At 37.6% G+C, this 23,266-nt stretch overlaps 1 protein-coding gene across 1 annotated transcript in view; it reads left to right on the forward strand.

Moving 5' to 3' along the window:
• The window catches only part of MAN1A2 (mannosidase alpha class 1A member 2), a 136,145-nt gene that overhangs the window by 25,191 nt on the left and 87,688 nt on the right, over positions 1 to 23,266 (forward strand). The window contains exons 2-3 of the mRNA XM_069019054.1: positions 5,979 to 6,234; positions 20,383 to 20,479. Coding sequence (XP_068875155.1) covers positions 5,979 to 6,234; positions 20,383 to 20,479 — 353 coding nt within the window. The remainder of the gene's footprint in view (positions 1 to 5,978; positions 6,235 to 20,382; positions 20,480 to 23,266) is intronic.

Consider the following 23,266-nt stretch of genomic DNA (forward strand, 5'->3'; position numbering starts at 1 on the left):
ACACTCTATGGTAATGTAATAACTCTTATAGGCTGTATGTAAATGCTATAGGATTTGTACCTTGTATTAGATTGGCTAGTGAGAATTAGAATATTTAGTACAGAAGATGATTTATTGTATTGTAACAAGGACCTCGCTCTCTTGCTCTTGCTCTTAGCTCTTGCTCTTAACTCTCTTGCTCTTAACTCTCTTCTTACCTGCTGTCTTGCTCTTGGCTCTCACTCTCTCTCTCTCTCTCTCTTACTTACTCCGCTCTTACCTTGGGCCTGCTCCGAGCTGCGGCTGGCAGCTCTAAGCAGTGCCCCTGTACCCACGCCCTTTGCAATAAACCGTGTGTTCCAAGATCTGACTTCAGAGATCTCTAGTCTCCAGCTGGGCCCAACCGTCCCATCACCTACAGGTCACCACAGAGAAGAGATCAGTGCCTGTCTCTCCTCTTCCCCTCATGAGGAAGCTGCAGGCTGCAGTGAGGTCTTCCCTTGGTCTCCTCCAGGCTGAACAGACCAAATGACCTCAGCCCCTCCTCACACGGCTTCCTCTCCAGACTGTTCCCCACTGGAGGATGGCCCTCCTTGGACACTCTAACAGCTCAATGTCTTTCTCATATTGTGGCACCCAAAGCTGCCCCCAGCACTTGAGGTGAGGCTGCCCCAGTGCAGAGCACAGCGGGACAATCCCCTCCCTTGCCCGGCTGGCAATGCTGTGCCTGAAGCCCCCCAGGGTAATGTTGGCCCTCCTGGCTGCCAGGACACTGCTGAATCAGACTCAACTTTCTGTTGACGAGGATTCCCAGATTCCTTTCCACAGGTTTTCTGCATATGGAAAAGTTGTTTAACAATAATTTTCAAAGTGAATTAGATATGTTCTGATGTCATAATGAACTGTTATTAACTCCCTTGGGGAAGAAGGATTGAAATGGGAAATATTCTGCATTTCAGCATTGTTCCCAGGCCACCACATACACGCACAAGTAACTGTATAGTGTATGTATATAGCACATGTAGGTATTGCTGTTTTAACTGAAACAGTGAACAGGTAGGATGCTTGCCAATAACTAAAATCATAATGTTCTTAAAAAACCTTAGAACATTGACAAAGGACAGTTTGACTTTGTCTTTTTTTTTAAATAACAAAAATATGTTACTATTAAGTTATCATCTATCTACTCTGCCTGTGCTAGAGTTTTAGGCTGAGTCCATTTGCAAGGGTATTTTAAACAATAGTGAAGATATATTTAGAAACAGTGCTTTGGACAAACACTGTCAGATAGATGATTTGGGGACAAGACATTCCCTTGAAAACATCCATAAGATTCTTCTTAAAAGTCTGTTTGGAAAATCTTTATAACCAATACTTTGACACAGTGTTTTTGATACACTTAAGTTAGCTTCAAGTTACCCTGTAGGATTCACTTAATTTTCACTTATTTTCCACTGAATATTCCTTTCTAACCAGTGATCTCTGATTAAGTTCATTATGTGAAGAAAAAAAAAAAATCAGTGAAATAAATACGACTTTAACTTGTCTCAAATGGGAAAACTCTTGCTAATTAACAGCCTGTCTCCCTGTTAATGGTGGAGCTTCCCTCTTCAGCTGTCATAGGCACACACAGATCTGGTACTCCTACTCCTTCATGAGTGTATTTCTGCTGCCTCACAGCAGCCCAGCAAATTGGGAGAAAACTTGTAACTTTTGCAGGATGATCATCCATACATTAGAAGAAATAAGCCTCTTTTTCTGTACGTGCTTGACAGTAGAGAGTAATGCAGCCATCCATACAGGAAGGGTGATCAAGCAAGAACAAAACCCAGCACAACTGCTCCTTTCTTCCAGTTCTTCCTTCTTCAGACTCCAGTCATGTGAGGGGCAGTATATGTATCTCCATGACTCTTGTGTGCCATGAATGTATATTCTCCATATACTGAGAGAACATAATGGGATTGTGATATGTGGGGATATTATAAAATTGTGTATGCTGAAAGACTGGAGTAAAGTCTTGCGGTTAATGTGTGAAATTCTTTTTAGGCACTGACTCTCAAACTTTTTTTTTAATTAGTGCCTGTTTTTCTGTTTCACTGTCTCTGGAAGTAGCCTCTGGTTGAAGATCAAGCTTGACCAAAGGGTAAAAGTTCAGAATTTCCACACAGGAGGTTGTTTCTGTATGATAGGCTTACACAAATATTTATGTTCTCTAACAGTTGTCTATCCATCTGCTGAAAATCCAAATGATAATAAACTGTGTGTCATTTTGATATAGTGAGCCGGTGGCCTGCTTTTTAGTGGCAAGAACAGTTGCTAGTGGCCTGCTTGCTTTTCTTGATTCTATTCTCATTTTTATTTCTGTTTTTTAAATCTTGAATCTCAGAAAGAAATTTGGAAGCATTTTTAGAGGGTTTTTTATGCAGTTCTCTTTCTAAAGAGCCTGTTGTGTCACAGCAGATAGGAAAGACTTTTGTTAAAAGTCATTGTCTTGACAAGTGAGGCTTGGTAGCTGTTCAGAAGACTCGCTACTGTGTGCATAATTAAAGCACATTAAATTCCAGTTGGTGATTTGGGTGTCAAGTGTTACAATTTGTGGTCTTCTCTGAATGACATTTAGGCAGCTCATGGACACTTCGAGAATGTATGGTGTTCCTGCACAGACAGCTGCAGTAGTTCATTGCAGTGATTGTTTAAAAAACTTGCACCTGTTTCCAGTTTCAGATTCTAATTATTAGATCTATTTATGGTTCTTCTTGGCAAAAACAGTCTAATCACAGGTTATTTTAATAACATTGCTTGTTTTGAAGTAGCTACTGCTGTAGTTTCGTGGTACTTGAGCCTCTTTCAATACTTTTGCATAAGCTTTTGGGATGACTAGAAGAAAGTAACTTTCTGTTAGATAAGGTTTTTAAGATTTACTCAAAATACTTTAAATTTTAAGAGTTTGCTCATGTTGCTTGGAAGCGGGGGTGAGATACAGAAACAGTTTGACAAGTTTTGGTATATGTGCTTATATTGGAATTTTCTCCAATCTTTTTAGATTGATCCTTCTGAGGTCTCTTCTTTAATTATGAGTATTTTAATATAGCGCTCTCTGCATGTGTAAAAGTGTTGCTTACTCTTTCTTCTCCTGGCCAGGTAGCTTGTTGGTGACTTGAGGGGGTGTCAGCTGCTCACACCTAATAAGTCTTCTCATTCTCTTAACTTTATTCTGTATTTTCACTTAATTCTTGTTGCTTAAGAACTCAGAAGAAATGCGGTGTTGGTATTTAGGGGTGTGATTTTTCTTCCATTAGGGTCATATACTTGAATATATTTGGTAAAATGTCTTCAGCTGGCTTGTAGAATATGACATACCATGTAACTCATGCTGTCCATCACTGGTAATTGCACAGAGAGTGTGTCTGCAGAATAAACTCTTGTACTATCTCTTGTAAACGCCCTCAAATACCTGTTGACCTTTCTCTTCATCTTACTGTTTTCTTATGTTTATCTCAAAATGTCACTTCCTGGAAGAAAGGCTTTGAGCTGAGCATACAGTTAGCATTGGGATTTTTCATCTCTATTGAGTCTGTGTATTTTCTTCTGAGTGACTGAAGGAAAGCAGACTGTGCCATTCAAACTTCCTAATGACTCTAATTGGATTATAGTGCTCTAGAAATTGACAGCTTTTGTATGTTTATACAGTGGTTCCTGCAGTGTAGACAGATGTGAGTTCAAAACTTGTTTTCCAATTTATGGCTGTTTCATGCGGTTTGAATCTAGAAACAGCTGAAGTTTGTGGAGTGATGGAACTTTTATTATGGTTGTTTCATGCAGCACCTGGAACGGAAAACTTTTTTTTAAAGGTGAAAGATTAAAGCAAAATCTTCCTGGCACTTTGTCTTGATGGTGTAAAGTTGTGAAGGTGCACAAAGCACATCACCAGTGACTCATTTCAGTGAGTCAGACTCACTGTAACTACTCAAACTTCATTAATTTTTTTCACACCAGGGGATTGTATTTTGGGACTTGTAAGTTAACCATGGGCTTTACCAAAAACATTTCTATTTAGCAATAAAACAATTAGGTTAATGTAAATACACTGTGACCACCTTTTTATTAAGGTGTGGGATACATTGTTACCTTCCCCCCCCCCCCAAATGCAGTTATTTCAAGGATGATTGATCCTTTGCAAAAAGAATTTCAGTATCTAGTAACAAAGTGTTAGTCAATTTAGTCAGAAAGTAAAGCCTGTCACTTGCCTCCAGATAATGAGTTTTGAATATGAGAAATGTACCTGCAAAATACATTATTCCCACACTGAAGTATTTTGATTCTTAACTGTTCAGTAACATTTCAGGTTTCTCATTCTCTGTCAAGCACCTCTTTGGCTCCTGAACAGTGTGCTGTCTTGTGGGGAGAGCATGACTGGGAATGATGTCTTGTTCTGGCGACCTTATTCACATTCTCTCTAGTTGCATCTTATGCAGAGCCCTCTGCTAGCCTTGGAAAAGCTTTCCAAAGCTTCAAATCTTCCAGGTGGTAGAAGTTTTTGTCTGCTTTTGATATTAATATTTGAGCATGATATTGCTGCCAAGACAGAGTGTGAGTAGATTTTTGCAGGAATACAAGGAAGTTATTTTCTCATATAAGTGGGTCATAGTAGGAGTAAAAGTTATCTTAAATGGTATTAATTGTTTGCTCTTTTTAGAATAGTGTTTTGGCACTTTGAAAGTTTTTTCTTTGCTCCTCAGTTAAGGGAGAGAGGCACTGATACTGTTGGACAGTATTAATGAGCTTGGATTTGACAGTCAAATTGAGGATCTCAGTCCTTTGTTTTTTTATTGTTTGGAAGAAATATGGATGTGGTGTGAATCATGTTGAGAAAAGTGGCTGAAGAACTTCAGTTTGAAAGCATTTCCATCAGTGCATCTATTAAAATGTTGCTTTGTATTTCTAGTACTGATATATTGAAGGTAATAATGCTGCTATAATTTATTTTAAATGCAAACCTAATAGCACTTCAGAAAAATGTAAGGGCTAATAAAGTACTCTTTGTGTAACAATGCATTTTTTTTACCTAGTGCTTGTTTTAAATCCCTACAACTTTTCTTGGCTTACATTAGTCATTGAGCAACTCTTGTATTTTAAAGAAGCTTAAAAAGGTGGTGCTATATTGAGAGTCTGATATGTGTCTTTCTGATGCCTTGAAATATTTTAGGACTGGAATGGGCCGTTTTTGTCTGTTCTTAGAATAACCTCTTGTTTACATGAAGCTTTAGAACAGTACTTTTTGTTTTGTGTGTAAGTCTTAAAACCTTAACTGATCATTAAAGATCACACTCTAAGATACTGCTTAAAACCAATATGATGTTGGTCTTGTTGACAGTGAATTTCAAAATCATGTTTTAATAAAAACTCTTATGCTCCTAAATGGCTTCATAATTCTGTTTTTAGGACTGATGGTTTAAGGACTGTACTGATTGGAACAATGAGTTGTGAATTGAAGGGAAAACATATTGTGGTGGGGGTTGTTAATAAAGAAAGTGACTGTGATTTTTTTTTTTTTTTTTTTGGTAGTGGTTATTTCAGATCTTGTCAAGTTGTTTATGATATATTGTGCAGAAAGTGAGGAATAGCCCTTCTGATTGCTTCAAAAAAATTACTGAATTATTGCTAGATGTGCCTTTGCACATATCCTGTAGTTGAAGTACAGGATGCAGGACTTTTCCTCTCTAAATTCTTGAGGGGACAAGCAAATGTGCCAAGACAATCTAAAAAATTCCTATTACGAATTTTTCCACAATAGTGTTGTGGATGTGTGTGCTGTTCTTTTGGGGTTCATGGCAAAAATAGTGTAGGATTGTGCACTAAGATAAATCAATAAACTTGTCTGAATCATTAGAATTACTTAGAGAAAACCAACTTAGGATGTGGCTTTTGTTGAAGCTGCAGTTTGTTTGTAAGCAATGTGTTTTTAGTAATGAGATGCTGACTAGCATTTGTGTCTCTAGAGAGGAAGAGGAACGTCTGAGAAATAAGATCCGAGCAGATCATGAAAAGGCTCTGGAAGAGGCTAAGGAGAAATTGAAGAAATCACGGGATGAGATTCAAGCTGAGATTCAGACAGAAAAGAACAAAGTAGTGCAAGAATTGAAAAAGAAAGACAGCAAGCCACTGCCTCCTGTTCCTTTACCAAACCTGGTAGGGATAAACAGTGGAGAACCAGCAGACCCGGATATTCGAGAGAAGAGGAACAAAGTCAAAGAGGTAAAGATGATGGTGATGTGGTCCTACCTGTTCCTGTGTCTGACAGCAGTTATTTATATGGCATTTAGTTGTTATGATTTATATTAAAAAACAGATCTCCAAATCATTTAGTAAACAATAAACTAAAAGTGCACAGGTATTAATGAGCATCAGCATTATTGCATGGGGTTTTTTTTCTGGTATTGGAGTGTTAATATTTCACTGGATAACAACTTAGAAATTATTTTATAAAAATTATTTTAAGGATTTCTTCAGCTTAGTGGTATGGATTCAAAGTGAGTTTGCCATTAACGCATGGAACAGTAACAAGAGCATCTTTAAAGTAGAGCATGACTCTGTCAGTTTCCTTTCAAAGAATGGGATATGTTACTGTGTCATAGGATATTTTTAGATGTTAAAAAATTGGATTGAAAAGATAAGGAAAAAGAAGACCTGCTGCTATTATTTGAAAATGATTAAATTATCACATGCTTTTCAAAATACATTTTAAATGGGTCTAAAAAATTAGTAAATTTAAGTAGATTGAATGTTTTACAGGTAAATGAGGCAAACTAAGATGGTTTTGATTCTGTGGCAACTTACGCTATGGGAATTGCTGTTTGTGGTCTTACCCTCTCCACTACTGGTTGGCTGTGAGATTCATTGCCCTTTTTTGTCCTGGCCATGCTAATTTCCTATGACTGCTGCCAGACATTTCTCTGAGTCTGTACTTCTAACTAGTATGGCAGAAACCTTGTACAGCCTTACTGTTCTTCTTCTTTCCTGCAGTCTGATTTGTTTTATGCCAAAAAATTGGTTTAGCAAAGCAGGAATGGTTCAGGCCAGACATAAGCAAGCACAGACTGTTACTAAAGAACATCCAGGACACAGCACTTAGTATTTACATCAGCTAAATCTACTTTTAAATTGTGATCTGAGTTTAGTTACCTCATAAAGCCAAAGAGAAATTAGTCATACACCTGTCCTTGTCATAGAAAGGAGTTGTAGCTGAAGTGTGTGCCATTCTGTGGGTATCACCCAAACTGGAATTTTATTTTGAATATTAATGGTGGCTAGATGGAGTCCACTCTTATCAAGTAATGAACAACTGTATTACACGTGCATGATATGGTGTGGAGCTGTATCACTATTTGTAGTAGTTACTCCATATAGAGCCCTGTCACAACCTGAATATCTGAAGTGGCAAATCATTCCCTGGAAGATATGCCTGTTAGTGATTACTGCAGAAGGACTTTTGCCTGGGAGGTTGTGTCTGGAATATTGGACCTTCTTGACCCTGCTTGGTTAGGGCTGCTTCCCAAAGGATAGCATTGAATCGTGGATTTGAAAAGGCTCTACTGCTTCATTTGCAAACATTCTGAATGAGAATATACAGAGCACTTTACTTTTCTAAAAGTCTCTGTAAGGTGAAGATGAACAGTGAATGGCATGGTTGTCAACACTTCTTAATTTTTACTACCGATTACTGTAGCTAAATACCTTTGAGGTGGATTTAATGTGTAGAATAAAATTGAGTTTACCAAGTAGTGTGAAATTACTGAGCACAGCTAACAGTGAAGAACTAGCTGAAAGAAATAATCAACCGAAGTGTGGAATTTGGAGGGAGGGTTGAAAATTAGTGTTTGCATTTCTGAGGTTGTTTGGTCAGAATGCAGACCAAGAAGAGATGATAAGCTCTAGGTTAGTATAGAATAGCAATTTTCTTGGTGTCATGAAAAAGTAGTAAAATTTGGACGATTCTTGCTGATGTAAACCTGAAGGTGTTAGCAAATTGTATGGAATTCAGGGTAGTTTGTGAGTAAGAATCACCAGGTGGTGATCCTTAGCTGCAGTTGCCACACACCTTGTGCTGTGAAAGTCTTACTCCTTTTTTTGGTGATCAGCCTACGTGTGAGTCACACTGACAAGCTGTTTTTCTATTGCATAACTTGTTGATGACTACTTTTATGGTTTCTGAAGTGTAGCTTTTCATTACCAGACCAAAGGTTTTTGTGAGACTATGTTTTAAGTGGGTAAGTCCTTCAGCTAGGATAATAATGCCTTTGTCTTGAGCAGTTTTCAGTTGTGTGACCACTGTGCTTGATAGGCCCAGGATCAAAGGAGCATGACTGAAAATTCTTTGTTATGTGAATTGCCTTCATTGACTCAGTCACCTTAGTACTGTAGCTACCAGGTGGTCTCCAGAATTTTTAGTTTTTGTTTCATGCAGGGCAGCAGATTGTCACTTCTACAGCTGGATGTGTGAAGGCATAGAACACCGGGGTGGGAGGTCTGCCTGGGTGGGAGAATGGACAAATGGTAGTGCTGAGGAACAATTGTTAGAACAATGTGGCTGAGATAAAATGTATATTAACAGTGTCAAATGAATAATATTTTGCCTGAAACCTGTTTTTGACAGCATCAGATATCTCAGAGAAGTCTGCAGCGATTTCAGAGATGTGAAGTGCATTCTGAAATATGTTCATCACTGAGGTCCTCCCTCACTGTTTTATGTAACTGGTATAGACTAATACAAATAGTCTTTGTAGATGGAGACTCAGCAGAAAAAAAGAACAAGTTCCAGGAGACAATATCTCTAATGTAGGTCCACAACTAATATATATATATATAGCTATCTATGTCTATCTATATGTAAAATATCATTTTTGACATGCAAGATACTATGATTGCCTGGATTGAGACCCAAAAAATAGCCCAGGGAAGCTCCTGCCTCTTTGGAGGCTGCATATCTGGCTACAGAATTCCAGGTGATCTCAAGAAAGCATTTGACCTGCTTTGGTTTACTGTGAATTGTCCTGATACATATTTGAGGAACTTGACTCTCAGAGAACAGCTTTAGACTGTTCAATTTCACAAAATGAACGATGTTATACAGCCTATTTCACCTCCTATCAAATGGTGAAAAACTGGATAGGATTGGGTGGAATGATGGGGACTATTTGTAACACACACAAGGCTTTACATTTGGAAGAAAGGCTGGAAAATTTTCAAATGAGGATCCAGTTTCTGTTATTTTTGCAGAAAATATATTACTAGTTTTTCTTTCCAAATAGCAACTTGATGAAGTCTTGTTTTTTTAACATCTCTGTATAAGAAGTGGTTTGGCAGTACTTTGATATTTTAAAAAGGCATAATTTGATTTTAAAAAAAAAGTGCATATAAAAATAAAAAAAAAATTGTGTAATGCTCTTAAGAGAGCTTTGTAAAAAATTTGAAAGCTTTATGTAATAGGAATGTTTGCTGAGCACAGAGAGGGAGGCTTCTTAAGGTCGTGGAATACAACTGGGAGCAGAATCTGCATCTTAGTGGTTTTGTTTTTGTGTATCTTTTGCTTCTGATAATTATATTTAGTGTTACATTGTGTTCTCATGTTTAATTTACAAAATTGTATAATCTGTCTATATTCTAAGAAGCTATTAATTCAGTTATTTCAATAAGGAGCATTTATAAGTTGGCTGATTATTTTAGATGCACGGTGACATCTCTGAAAAGTAAAGGTTCTCCACTTGCTTACCATACATGCTTTATAGCACTTCTCTGGCCTATTAGCTTGATGTTCAGGCTTTTGAAAAATGCTGTGGTGTTTAATTAACTGGTATTTTAAGAGCAAACACATCTGAAAATTCTTCTTGCTGCTACGCTTTAGCTTTGTATTCATATTTTGGCTTTTTGTACTATATAAAAGAAAAATATTGAAAATAGAAAGTATTTTTTTTTAAGATCATAAGTGCAACCTGTATAATTTTATAGAAAGGCTTTAAGATGTATCTTTTCATTGTGGTTAATGCAGAGAAATCAAGAACAAATTCTGTCTTTTGGAAGTTGTTGGCTTCCTTTCCAAGTTAAATTAGATAAAAATTGCTTGAGCACTTGGAATTTTTGGCACTTAATTTCCATTATTGTATTCTTTAGATGGTGTTCAGAATATTTTTTCTTCCTTTCAGTTTAACTGTAATCATTACATAGTGGGCTGTGGTCTATAGTGAGTTTTATTTCCCTGAGAAGGTAAATTTTACCCAGTCAAATAAGGAAAATTTTGTAATTCTTTTCACTCTATTCAGGGTTCAGGTTTTCTTTTAATATCAGCCTGTCACAGTATTATTTTACTGCCAGCATTCATTTAGGATACTTGTTAAAATAGCGTATTTCACCCAATAATGGTTCTAACCCTATGCTGGTGATCCTTCCTCTCTACTCAGCACTGGTGAGGCCACACCTGGAGTCCTTTGTGCAGTTTTGGGCTCACCAGTATGAAAGAGACACGAGCACGTTGGAGAGGGTCCAGGCAGGGACCACAAAGATGCTTAAGGGACTGGAGCATCTCTCATCTGAGCAAAGGATGAGGCAGCTGGGCTGGACAAGAGAGGGAAACTTACAAAATACCTGAAGGGAGGATGCAAGGAAGACAGAGCCAGGCTCTTTTCAGTGTTTTCCAGTGGCAGGCACAGAGGCAGCGGACACAAACTGAGACACAAGAAGCTCCATCTGAACATCATAAAACATTGTTTACTGTGAGGGCGACCAAGCACTGGAGCTGACTGCCCACAGAGATTGTGGACTGTACCTCCTTGGAAATACTCATAAAATGACTGGTAATGGACCTGGAGAGCTTGTTCCAAATTACCCTGCTTGAGTGGGACCAGATACCCTCCAGAGGTCCCTTCCAACCTCAACCATTTTGTGGTAAGATGATGTTTGTTGACTAAGCCTGTCAGCTGGAAGACAGCTTCTCTAGAATGTTACACGAGTGCACATGGTAAACTTAATAGTGAAGTAATAATGCTGTGGGTTTCAGATAGACTGAGAAGTCTGAGTTCTCTGGAGCTTTTGTTCTATTACTTGTTCTGTATTTGTTGTGATATGCAGTTGTGTAATTACACAGTGCTAATTGTAAATACACACTTTAAAAATAGAGCTCAGAGGAGGTGTGGTGTCCACACAGGTAAGGGTAGAATTATGAAGTGACTGAAGCTGCTGGCTGTACCATACTTGCTTGTGCAGTTTAAAAGCTCTTATGTTTAATGGGATGGGATAGCAAAGTGATATCTTTCTGATAAGCTGTTCTCAACACAGCAACATTCTGGTTCTGTTCCTGTGTGTCACAGCTTTCTGGTAAAAAAAAAAAAAGAAAAGGGTGGAGGAAGACATTTAAGCAAAAGTTGTTGCGAAATGGACATCCAGGAAGTATAGGACCCAGAGTTAAAGGTCATGGAGTCGTAGAATAGTTTGGGTTGGAAGGGACCTTTAAACGTCATCTAGTTCAACTTGAAGTTCATTTGTGACATATGACACCAATAGAAAGAATTACTGTTAAGTTTGGATGCTTTACACAAGTGAGGAACAAGTCTGTCTGGGAAGCTGGGGATGTTCTGACTTGAATTCTTTTGCCAGTGAACTTCCTTCAGCAGAACTTTCCATTTATCCTCTTTTAAAATTAGACTTGTAATATTTCCTCTTTGAAGGGAAGGTAGGAAGTTAATTTATTGAATATTAGTGGAGGCAATGCCAGAAATACTTACAGATATGTGCCAAGAGGAAACATGATTAAAATGTATTTTCATCATCATCTCTGGATGATACTAAGAGGCTGTTAACACTGTTGAAAAGTAACAGACTGTGTGATAAGCAGCAAAACTAATGGTTTCCTATGGATTTTTAACCTACATCCCCTTATACCGCCCTCTGCTCATCATGCACTTGTTGCTGTGAATATCCTCTTACCTTTCCTCCTTGACTGCATGGATTTCAGTGTGTTCTGTGCCTTCTTTAGACCTACTGGTGTGCTAAATGCTGCCTCCTGAATGAAAGAAGGGCTGAATTATAACTGCCTTTGCCTCAGTCAGGATACTAATTTCTGTGTGTCTGCCTTATCTGGCCACAGATATTTTTTCTTTTCCTCAACACAAAAAGTAGAGTATCCAGTTCCTCCAGCTTTTTAAAATCAAGTGTAAAATTAGAGAATGGATTAAAAGGCTACTGCAAATGTATGTGTCAAATGATGGGTGTGCAGACAGCAAGATTGCATAAGCCTCATTCTGTTAAGAAATTGGGCTAAAAATAGTAAGTAGGTGTCCTTTTACCTGAGTTCTATTTTGTGTGCTAATTGAGAAAAGAGCTGTGTAGAAGAAAGAATTACTTAATCGTCCAGAGATCTTTCCATGCTGCCTAAGTCCTCTTTTCATAGTTACTACTCATACAACTTTCAATGCTTATCTCATTTATTGTTTCTAATTGTAGTGTTTCTGATCTAGCCAAACAGGCTGCCTTCTGTGACTGGGAGACCTTTTTTCAATATCTGAAACCTATTTAGAATAATCACATTATTGCTGACAGTTTACAGTCTTTGTTTTCTTGGTCAAACTTGCTTGGACTTCTAGTTGGTTGTGAGATCAGTTTTTAATAATCCATGTTTATCAAAGGTTTTGCATTGTATTTTGTAGCTCACTGCTCCTGACTTATATTCCTTCAGTTACATCCTGAAACTGAAGGATGTGTTATGACCCAGCTTTTTCAGTATTTAAGATAACACTCCCTGCAGCGTGAATGTTTGTATAAAATCTATACACACACATTTTATATGTAAGTGTGTGCATATAAAAATCTCTTTGTATCTCTACATGTGTATACACACAGGTTATTTATTAGCTGGTTTTGTTTGCACACTGTTTGGATTCTCTGTGTTCTGGGTTCTCTGATGTAATTTGACAAGTTGAGAACAGGTAAATTGGCTTTCAGTTAGTTTCGCTACACTCTTCTAAAACTTATCTTAATTTTACTGAATTAGTGAAATCTGTAAATTATGGATAAAATCTTTTTGATCGAGCCTGTTGGTAAACTAATTTTCCATTTATATATTAAAATGGATATTGTGCAATTAGCCCTTTGGCCAATGCAGGCATGTTAGGAGTGGCCCTGAAAAAGTTGTGCACCAGCTTGTTGGAATGGTTGTATAAAGAACTCATTTTCCATTTGTAAATCAATCATTTATGTCTGTGAGAAGCTTTGCAGCTTGGTGCATTTATTTTGCTGGAATTGCAGAATGGAAATAAAGCTCCTGGTGTGGTGCTTCATGTGCAATATTTCAGCTGCACATCCTGGATATGCGGATTTGATTTGTAACTTAAAATGTGCTACTCATGAAGAATGCAAGTTTTTGTTTGAGGGTATTTTAAAAATGAATCAATTTAGTCAAGTTGTAGAAATTATAGAATTCTCCAGCACTCATGCAGTGTTGGAAGCATGTTAAAAATTCAGGAAGGTGTTCATTATTAAAGATGTCTTTTTTCCAGACCATTATGAGAAGAACCTGTCTTTCAACATTGAATTAGCACATTTGCAGTATTTAAAACTCATAAATGCAAATTGAAATCAAAGAAATAAGGATATATTTCAATTTCCTGATATTATCAGCCAAACAAAAATGAGCAAAACTCCAGGTAAATTTCTTGTCTACAAAACTGGGTAAATCAAAAGGCTCCATAAAATTTAATTGACCTTACCACTTTTTCTTTTTTTTCTAAATTTTGTATTTTATATGCCATTCATTCCTATAAAACAGAAATGCTGGTAGCAAAAATCATGAATTATGGCTAGATTGAAGAGATCTCTATTTTAAATTATGTATGATCTATTATACAAGTGACAATAGGTGTGTTTTCAGCTATGGAGACTTTGATTGGAAAGCCAGAGCATCCTGTTATGTTCTTGTTAGTCATCTTTATATAATTTCTCCTGTAGTCCCCTGTGTGTTTGCTGGAGCAACTCCATAGAATATATGCCAGTATGTTCTTAACATGCAGTTCTCCTGATGGTGTTAGCTCTCAAGTATTGATATTAATGATGTCATTGATACACCATGTGAGCTGCTGGTAGTTGAATCAGTAACCTCTCACGGTGCATTCCATTAAGACAGAGACCACCTGCATACAATACTGAACTACCTGAAACTCCCTACAGTTCACTCTAGTTAGTTTGCTCTGAGATCTGGATTCCTGGTTTGCATTGCTGGCGTCTATTCTTATTTTCTGCTTTGTTACCAGAGGACTAGTGGCTATCAAGGCGTCAGTTTTTGAAAGGGCTTCAAGGGGAAACCAAAGCACTGCAGAATCCTGTGCCTGCTGAATGAACTGCAGATTAACAGAAACCACAACAGGGAATAGAATCACTGAGCATACAGATACGTAAGATGTCCTGCTCTATTTTTATTGATACCATGGTGAACAAAGCTCTAGACAATCACCCAAAGAGTCAAAAAACATGTGAACAAGAGATGGTTGGGTACATAATTTTTCAAAAAGTATTTGGCAATGTTCACTGCTAGTAGGTGTTGAACTAAGCAGCCATGGCATGGAGGATAGTTTCTATGTTTGTCTGGAGAAATTGGTTAGAAGGCAAGAAATTGAGAATACAGATAAACAGTGCTGGAGGCCACAGAGGACATGTGCTGGGGATCCATGCTCTAAATTATACAAATGAATTATTTAGAGTTTGAAAATGGATGAGTAGTGGTATGACAACTTTACTGCCAACATGAAGAATTGCAGAAAAACCTTATGTGGCTGAGTGATTATCTCCATTTTTATTTCTCAGCTAAATGTAAAATGATGCATATTGGGGCTGGAGATGGAGAGATTCCAAATTCATGCTAAGTATGGAAAGCTGTGAGGTGACTTAGGACACTTGAGAATGAGAAATTATCTTTTTTATAGTTCTTGGAAATGTCACTGTAGTGCTCAACAGCAGACAGTGAGCAGATATTCAGTATTTCAGAGAAGAGAACAGGTAGCCTGTGAAGTTCAGGTGCCTCTGCGTCTTGCAAGCTTCATGTAGTTCTTGCCTTTCAGTTTCAAAAAGGATAGGGTAAAACTGACAGAGATGCAGGGATAAGCTGATGAAGATGCTTAGACTGATGCCTGAAAGGACAGGACTGGAAGAAAGGAACTGTAGGAACTTCTTTCTGTTGGCTGATGTGCAGTTGTGGTTGTTTGCAAAGATCATCCGAGGGGCTCTACTTTTCTAAACAACACACCACCAGAGAGCACCATTCAGTCCCGTTAACACCATATTCTCTTGAAACCATGAGGATGCACAAGGTGAAAAAAACCTGTTCTTCATCTTGGATTAAAAATATTTGGCTTTCTTGAACATTTTTGAGCAGTCAAAACTCTGCTGCAAGCTCTCCAAATTTAGCCTCTTTACATCAACTGTTTCAGTTCTCACCAATCTGAAGGATTTTCCTATGTAATTTCATCAGGCATCTAAGACTTCAAGTATTTAGTGACAACAAAAAGTTTTCCACTTTGCATCCGTTTGATTTGCATCCATTTGGTTTTGTTTTAGTAATGGATTTGTTACCAGATTTGACACTAAAAGAAAACCCAATATTCTGTGTGTGTTAGGAACATATTCCAAACAGACTCTTTTGGTGACAGCGTTCAAAAATGCACGACAGAGGCATGAACTGATGCCTGAAATAATTTCTCTTGAGACAGAAAAAAATAAAAAAAAGTATGAGTTTTCTAAGTTTCATCAAAAATCTGAGTATACAAGGAAAAGATAATTTCTAAAATTAATGTCCAAAAAGTATTCTTTGCAAACAGTAGAAAAATGGTCGTTAGTTTTTAATCTGCCAATTGAGCAGTAATTTTGTCTAGGAAGTCCTTGGTTAATTTTAAAGCAGCGTTTGAAGGTGGTTTATATAAATGTCTCAAAATTGTACCCTTAAGCAGAATACATTGCTTTGAAAGCAAAACCTGTTTGCTGTCTGTTATGCAAGTTCCTGATGGAATGGCAGGAACCAGTAAATACTGCAATTTGCCAGTAAATTGGTTCTTTTGTTTTCTCAGGTCTCCTACTTTCCGTTTGCTAGTTGCTTGTCTTTTTTTTAAGACTGGAAAGGGTTTTTTTAACCAGTCCTTGGTTTGAATTACTGTTTCTGACATGCTGCTGTAGTGGTAGAACATCCTTGCAAGTCTCTTTTCAGTCATTGTAACCTCCTTTTATTGTTTGTCAAAAGACATCATTGCCACTCTGTCTTTATAAAAATCTGATTTCCCAGAGACTGTAGAGGATTAGATCCCATGAACACGTTCTAAAGTCAGTAAAACCAACTGGATAATGGTATACCTACAAAAACAGTTTCATTTGGCATGCCCTGCTTTTTGCCTTTCTGTCTGTCTTGCAGCAGTCCAAATCAGTCTTTTTGTAGAATTACCAAGTTGTGTGTGCAGCAGCATCTTGCTGGTTATTTGCATTGCATTCCATAATAAACATTTTCAAAATTAGTATGCAGCAGACTGATACCCTATGAATGATTTTGCTTTCAAAAGCAAAATCTGTCATTAATGGTGTCAGTAAAGAGTCCATTGCCAAAACTGCTCGTTCTCTGGGAGACAGATTGCAAGATTCTATATATGATATGCTATCGAGCTCCAAGCATTTCCTGTGACAAACTGCTATCAGGTATGGAAATTTCAACTATGGAAATGTGTGTCTTGTGTTTTTCACCATTATTGATCCATGCTTGTTGTTTTCATTCTACTCAGCTTGAGGTGCATTTCTGAGTTCTTTAGGGGTTGGGTACATTTTTTTGCAAATAGTTTTACATTCTTTCTACTGTCCATAGTGCTGATATCCTAGTCAGTGTCTGAGACTTTCCTCTCCTCTTAAAGATAAAGTTTTGTTTTAAGAAAAGCCTACCTATCCCTGCAGCTATTCTTCAGCATTTCCAACTTTCAGTATGTAAACCTAGTGTACCTATAGAATTAAGTTTATTTTCCAATCAGGAGTTCATGTTGCTTGTACTTCCTGAGCCAAAATGCCATCCTAAGGTAAAACTTGTAGCTGTCAGAGACGTCTGTCTTCTCGTGTCTCTCCAAAGCTTTTGTGTGCACAGCTGCTCCTGATAATATAGATGTTCTGTCTATAGTATAATATGCTACCTGTTCTGGCAGTAACAGCAATCTCCATGTTGTTACAAGATCTCTTGGCATATCATCCTTACAAAACTTAATACTGTATACAAGAGCTGTGGGGCTTCTCACTTGCATGTAATGTGCAGTTCTCTGCTAACATCATATCATGAAGTCTCCTTGCTTTGTGGTGGAGGAAAGCAGTGAGTTGTGTGCCGAGTAATGGTCAGCGTTCATCTGGAAAAAATCAGTTGGCTACTTAGTGTAATAAAGTCAAGGGATTCTCGAGGACTTAAAACACCACATTCTTAGTGTTTGGGGGAGGCAGAGGGGCAGGACAGATGTTTGTGGTTATCAAAGTAGCTCAGTCTCCTCAAAATACGATTTCGTATCTCAGTCTCAGTTGATGCAGTCAGCTATGTCGTAGTCTCTTGTGTTCAAGAGACTTTCAGGTCTCAGTAGTGTATTCTTATGTTAATTCTGTGTTAGTTCTTGCGTCTAGTGAAACGTACTCCTTTGCAGTTTCTGTCTTAATAAAATTTTATCTTAGGATAAATTATATATATAGAAACATCTTGTGTTGTATGTATTCTGTTTTAGCCCTTTGTAATTTGCATACTTTTCAGGGTTTCTTCAGAACTAAATATTCTGTAATAAAATACGTACCTTCCCCCTGGAAGCACAGCAAGTTATAATAGTTAAGTATTCCACAAGTAACATTTTGCTGTGAGGAAACTAGTTGTTCTTCTCCTGGACTTAGCTAGTTTTGATCTGTTCTGGTATTTGCCTATACCATCAGATTTTTACAAATCTAAAATGGCAATGGTTACTTGATTCTCCTTCATGAATATTTATTTGGGGCATCCAAAGATCTCAGAAGCCCTGTCTCCCTTGTGTGCAAGCCAGTTGGTTGGATCTGCCACGTCATGGTCATGTTGCTGTTTAGTCATCTATCTGTTTTCAAACAAAGTGGACTGGTCAGTCTTTAGTTTCATCCTCTAGTACTTTCTAAACCTTTAAGTCTGTCTTCCCAAGTAGAGTTTTTAGGGCTGGCAAGCTGCAGGTTAGAGCAGCACCCTTCACAGAAGCCTTGACTGTCCCCTATCCCTGACTGGATAAAGCCTTAAGTAGCCCAGTCTGATCCCGTAAGTGATCATGGTTTGACCAGGAGAGGCATCCTGAGGTTCCTTCCCATCTGAATGATACTGTGATTCTCGATTTTATGATATTAACATAACAAACAATTTTGTATAGAAATCTGTGGGTTTGTTCTGGATAACATTAGTGAGAGCTCTCAGAGGAACTTCTGTGCTTACTGCCTGTGAGCAGGTTTTTATTAGGTTTGTCATGCTGCAGTTTTCTTACCTGTCCAGAGAGGATCCCTTTACCCGAGTCATCTTGATGTTCCAATAGCTATGAATTGGCCAGTTTGATAAGTGCCATGTAAACACTAAGGAGTTTGTGAATGCTAGGGAAGTGGCTTTTCTCTCCTTAATATATTTGCATCCACTTTTTCTTACACTGCTTGTTCATGACACTAAAAGAAATTCTAGAGTATTATGACCTAATCAGGTGTCAAAATCAGTGCAAATACTAGAAGCAATATGTGAGCTGACTTTGAATGACAAGCAGTAGGAGTGGGACTGTGGCATCTTGAGAGGGACAGCTGTGCTTAGGTTGATGCCAGTTTAACACAGAAGTGCTCCCCAGCTTCTTGGGCCAGTGTGGGGTTCAGATTTATTGTCTAGGCATGAGTTAACTGAGCTGTGGGAAATTTGGAGGGAGTTTACATTTAAAGGAATTACAGCTTTGTAGTTTGGACAGGGATCTCTTGATGGTTGTAGGGAGAACAGAAACTTTGTTTTCCATGTCTCAGCAGGCAGTTTAGCTGCAGTTTGAAAGATTTGGGATTCTCGGGTGCTGACTTCCACTAAATCTTGAATTTGGTAGGAGGGAGGGACCTGAGAGGTGGTAAGAGGAGAGATGTGAGGTAGTGCTGGTAAGGCAGCTGGCTGCACCTCATTTTTTAGCCAGCATCTGCTTGTTCCCTCACATTTTCTGTGAGTATGGTGACTCTCTGATTAAAATAAGGAAATTACAGTCATAAAAATCATAGAGAAAACTGATTGCCTTGCCTCAGTTCCTTAAAGGGTTAGTATTGTTCTGTTAGTTACATTCACATAGTTTCTCCTCTTAGAACACATTTCTAAACTTGTGGAAATCATGATTTTAAAGTCCTATACATTTTCTTGGGGATTTTGTTTATATTAACGCTATTTTAATACCGTTTTTTAAATGAGATATAAAAATAAAATATGTATAATGTTGTGGATACAGACACATGGCTGTTCTAAAGGTTTTTCCTTACTGTTCTTGTGTCTGGGGCAGTCAAGTGTCTTTTGATATCCAATTTCTTCCTATTACTTGCACATCTGTCTAGGTACTAATAATATTTATTTCTTTAAAACTGCATTCACTTTGCAATTTGGCAGCTGCTGAATTTCCAACAAGGAAGGATTTTGAAGAGTTTTAGCAAGTCCATAAAAGCTTTCTCAGTGGCTGAGGTGCACAACTAGTCAGCAAGACCTTTTGGGTTTTGAGACGTAATTTTCTTACTAGGTGGTGGAAATATCTATTAAAAAGCTAAATGTTCTGTGTAGTAAATATTAATGACATTACACTGCTTTGTTCACTATGCTTTCTAAAAAAGCTTTTGGCATTTCTTTTGGTAGAGGCTATATGACAGTACATCTTTGTCAAGTAGGTGTTGCTAATGAGAAATTTATTACGCCTTTTGCAAAATTTTTTGTCCTACTTGGATGTACCAGTGTAAATAAATCCTTTTTATGCTTCAAGTATTGGTAGATATGTTTTTCTTTCAGTTAGCATCTTAAGACATTAGCCAGTGTTTTACAGCAATTCCTTACACTTAAATGTATACCTTATGCTTACATTCTTAAATGTCTGTGCATCTATTAAAGGAAAAGAAAGAACAGGAAAACGACCTAATGCAGAGCATTAGGCTCCATAGCTCAAGTCAAATAGACTTGAAATTTTTTCCACATTTATTTATGCTGTAAAATCTGATTTCTGTAAAAGACTGAAGCAGTGACAAAGTAATTAGTCAATATGCTGGAATGCCTGTGAAAGATGAAGTCTGAAATAAGGAATAAAATATTGTATTCATACAGAGTAGTTTTATGATGTAATCAAATCCTATTTTTTTCCTGTTTCTTAGATGATGAAGCATGCCTGGGACAATTATAGGCAATATGGATGGGGACATAATGAGCTCAAACCAATTGCCCGGAAAGGACATTCCACCAACATATTTGGTAGGCTATATTTTCTGGTTTGTTTGTGATTTTCTTTTTTTTTTTTTTTTAATATTTCTGTCCATGGGTCTTCTCTGAAAGTCTACCCAAACTTTCTAGCAAACTCTCTTTTAATAAAAATCTTTTGAAGTGTGAGTGACAGAAATTTATTATTTCAGTGGTATTTCATCGAATTACTTTGTTAATCTATCTTTTTGGGAGCAGTACATTCTTACTTTTGCAAAGGCTAGGCTGTGTCTATGTCCACTGATGCTTTGTGTGTATGTAAAAATGAAAGTCCTAATGCAATGATGGTTGTTTTTTGGGTATATTTTGAGATGCAATGAATATAAATGTGTTTGTTGTGTTTTTTTTGTTTTTTTTTTTTTTTTTAACCCAGCTCATCTTGTCTAGATCTTTGTGTTTAATTCTATGAGAATCATGGAACAGTTTGAGTTGGAGGGAACTTTTTAAAGATGAACTAGTCCAGCCTCCCTGCCATGGGCTGGGACAAATTCAACTAGACCAGGCTGCTCAGAGCCTCATCCAGCCTCGTGTTGAACACTGCCAGGGATGGGGCATCCACAGCTTCTCTGGGCAACCTGTGCCAGTGCCTCACCAATGGTACTTAGCACAGTGCAAGGAGAGAGTGTGAGCTGAAGGGAAGACTGGAGCAAAAGGCTTCTTTTGTGACAGGACATTCCTTAGATACCAGGACAGCATTGTGTAGTATTCTTAGATACTTTATTTGTTGTTGTGTACACAGGTACTGCCTTTAATTTTCACTAGGAAAAACTCTTCTGAAGCTTACTGTGATTTAGTTTTATGTTATGACTAATTGATGGCTTCCCTTTATATTTTTTCCGGCTGATGTTGATTTGACAGTAAAAAATCTTTACTATTCACCTGTGTGATCATGTAGCCTTTCCTGTTGAAATTACTTGGCAATTCTGTTGCTTAATTTGTCATGTATAATTTTAGATTAGCCTTGGTTTGTAACCCAGACCCTATGAAGTTTTTTTCTTCATATGGCAGGAAAATATTTTTATAATGTTTGTTTTTAGTGCGACTAGCATGATATTTTGAAGCAGTTATGAATTATAATTTCACTGTAGTCTTTTCTTTCCATTCTTCCTCTGCTTGCTTCTAACATGTCTGCTAAAGAGTCTGGAGGATTTCTGCTTTTTTTCCTTGGAATGATTATTCTTTGGAATGCTTATTTTTTTAAAATTTGGCATTGCTTTCTGAAAGAAATTGCAGGCTTTGTCCACGTTAAAGTTTCTGCTCCTCTTGTTCCAGCTTACTCTAGCAGCCAATGCCCTACATGTTTGTCCTTTTAAAATCCAGATGCTATTTTGTGCCATTTAGTTTTTAGCCAAATCATGTCATGATTGCTCTATTCAAGGCTGTTTCATATGAAAAACTTTTCTGAAACACATAATCTTCAGCATATATCAAGTCTAAAATAGAATCAGCTATTGTTCATTTGGTGGATGCTTGATGGGGGGTGTGTGTGGAAATTGGTCTTTGTACCAAGGACTGTCTAGGCTGTATTGTTATTCCTAGCTCTTTTCCAATGTCTATTACCCCTAGTGACACGATTCCCAGCAGTATTTGCCTTTATAGAAGGTTTGCTTAATTTTTTTTGAAACCTCATGCTAGTTTTAATAAAAAGATGGTCAGCAAAATCTGTTTTCATTATTCATCTCAAAGATGATTTGATCCAAACTATTTTCAGCCATTACTGCAATCTACTGTGCTCCCATTTCAATTCCTAGCACGTCTCTGAGATCCTGCAAGGAGATGGTGTCGCTGGTTGAACGGCAACCCTTTGCATGACTCTTTGGGAAATCAGGTTTGCTGATAACTCCCAAGTGAGGTTAAACATGACTCAGTTTAGAAGACAAATAAGTCATTGGTCTTCCCTGTTGGACTTCACTTTTGTCTAAAGCAGTGTATAGCTATATCTATGCCAAGGAGAGCACCAGGGTTTCTAACATTCCAGTATCTAGCAGGGTTCAGTCTGGGGTTAGAGAAGGGGAGAGAAGGTGGCCTGCTCTGCTCTTATAAATCTTAGTTTTAAGTAATTAAAAAAATAAAGAAGGATAAATGTTATAAACTTTAAAGCAAGATGCTCTGTGCCTCACTGAAGCATGCCAGCAAGAATGTTTATGGGTCCCCTCAATTATTAGTTTGACTTTTATGACAAAACATGCTAGGGTTGCTTTAATTGGCCTAGAGCAAGAAACTCTTGCCAGTCTTTTTGAGATGTCTGACTGTAAATTGTAAAGGAGAGTCTGCTAAAAATACTGTGTTTCAAACCGTGTAGTCAGGCAGTGTCTTGAATAGTACCTCTTAAACAGCTGGGTCACAGCATCAGTAGTATGGCACTGCTTTGGGAAAGTATGACTGGGAATGGGTGAGCTTTTAAAGATATTTACATTTAGATGATATATGAAACAAACTTTTATAGCTTCTCTGTTGGTGAAATGGGGTGATAACTGCTTTTGAAAAGGCTGGCATTTATTCCTATCCTATAAGATGAAGTATAAAAGTCAAGGAGAAAGTGCAGCAGAAAGGTGTAAATTTTCTTTCCAGTTTAAATTTTTATTTGCAGCTCTGCTGAAGGTTGTAGCAGCTAAGCTAAAAAAAAAAAAAAAAAAGAAAGCTGACCTTTTTTGTTGGACTGCTTAAATTGGTGAAAAAAATTTATGGCAGCCGCAGGGCATTGTTGCAGAGGGAGCTTGTGTGGGATCTGGATCAAGTTCTCATTAGAACACAAAGGGTGAAGAGAAAAGGCTGATGGAA

This window comes from Aphelocoma coerulescens, chromosome 1, assembly GCF_041296385.1.
Source record: "Aphelocoma coerulescens isolate FSJ_1873_10779 chromosome 1, UR_Acoe_1.0, whole genome shotgun sequence".
In the NCBI taxonomy this organism is placed as follows: Eukaryota; Metazoa; Chordata; class Aves; order Passeriformes; family Corvidae; genus Aphelocoma; species Aphelocoma coerulescens.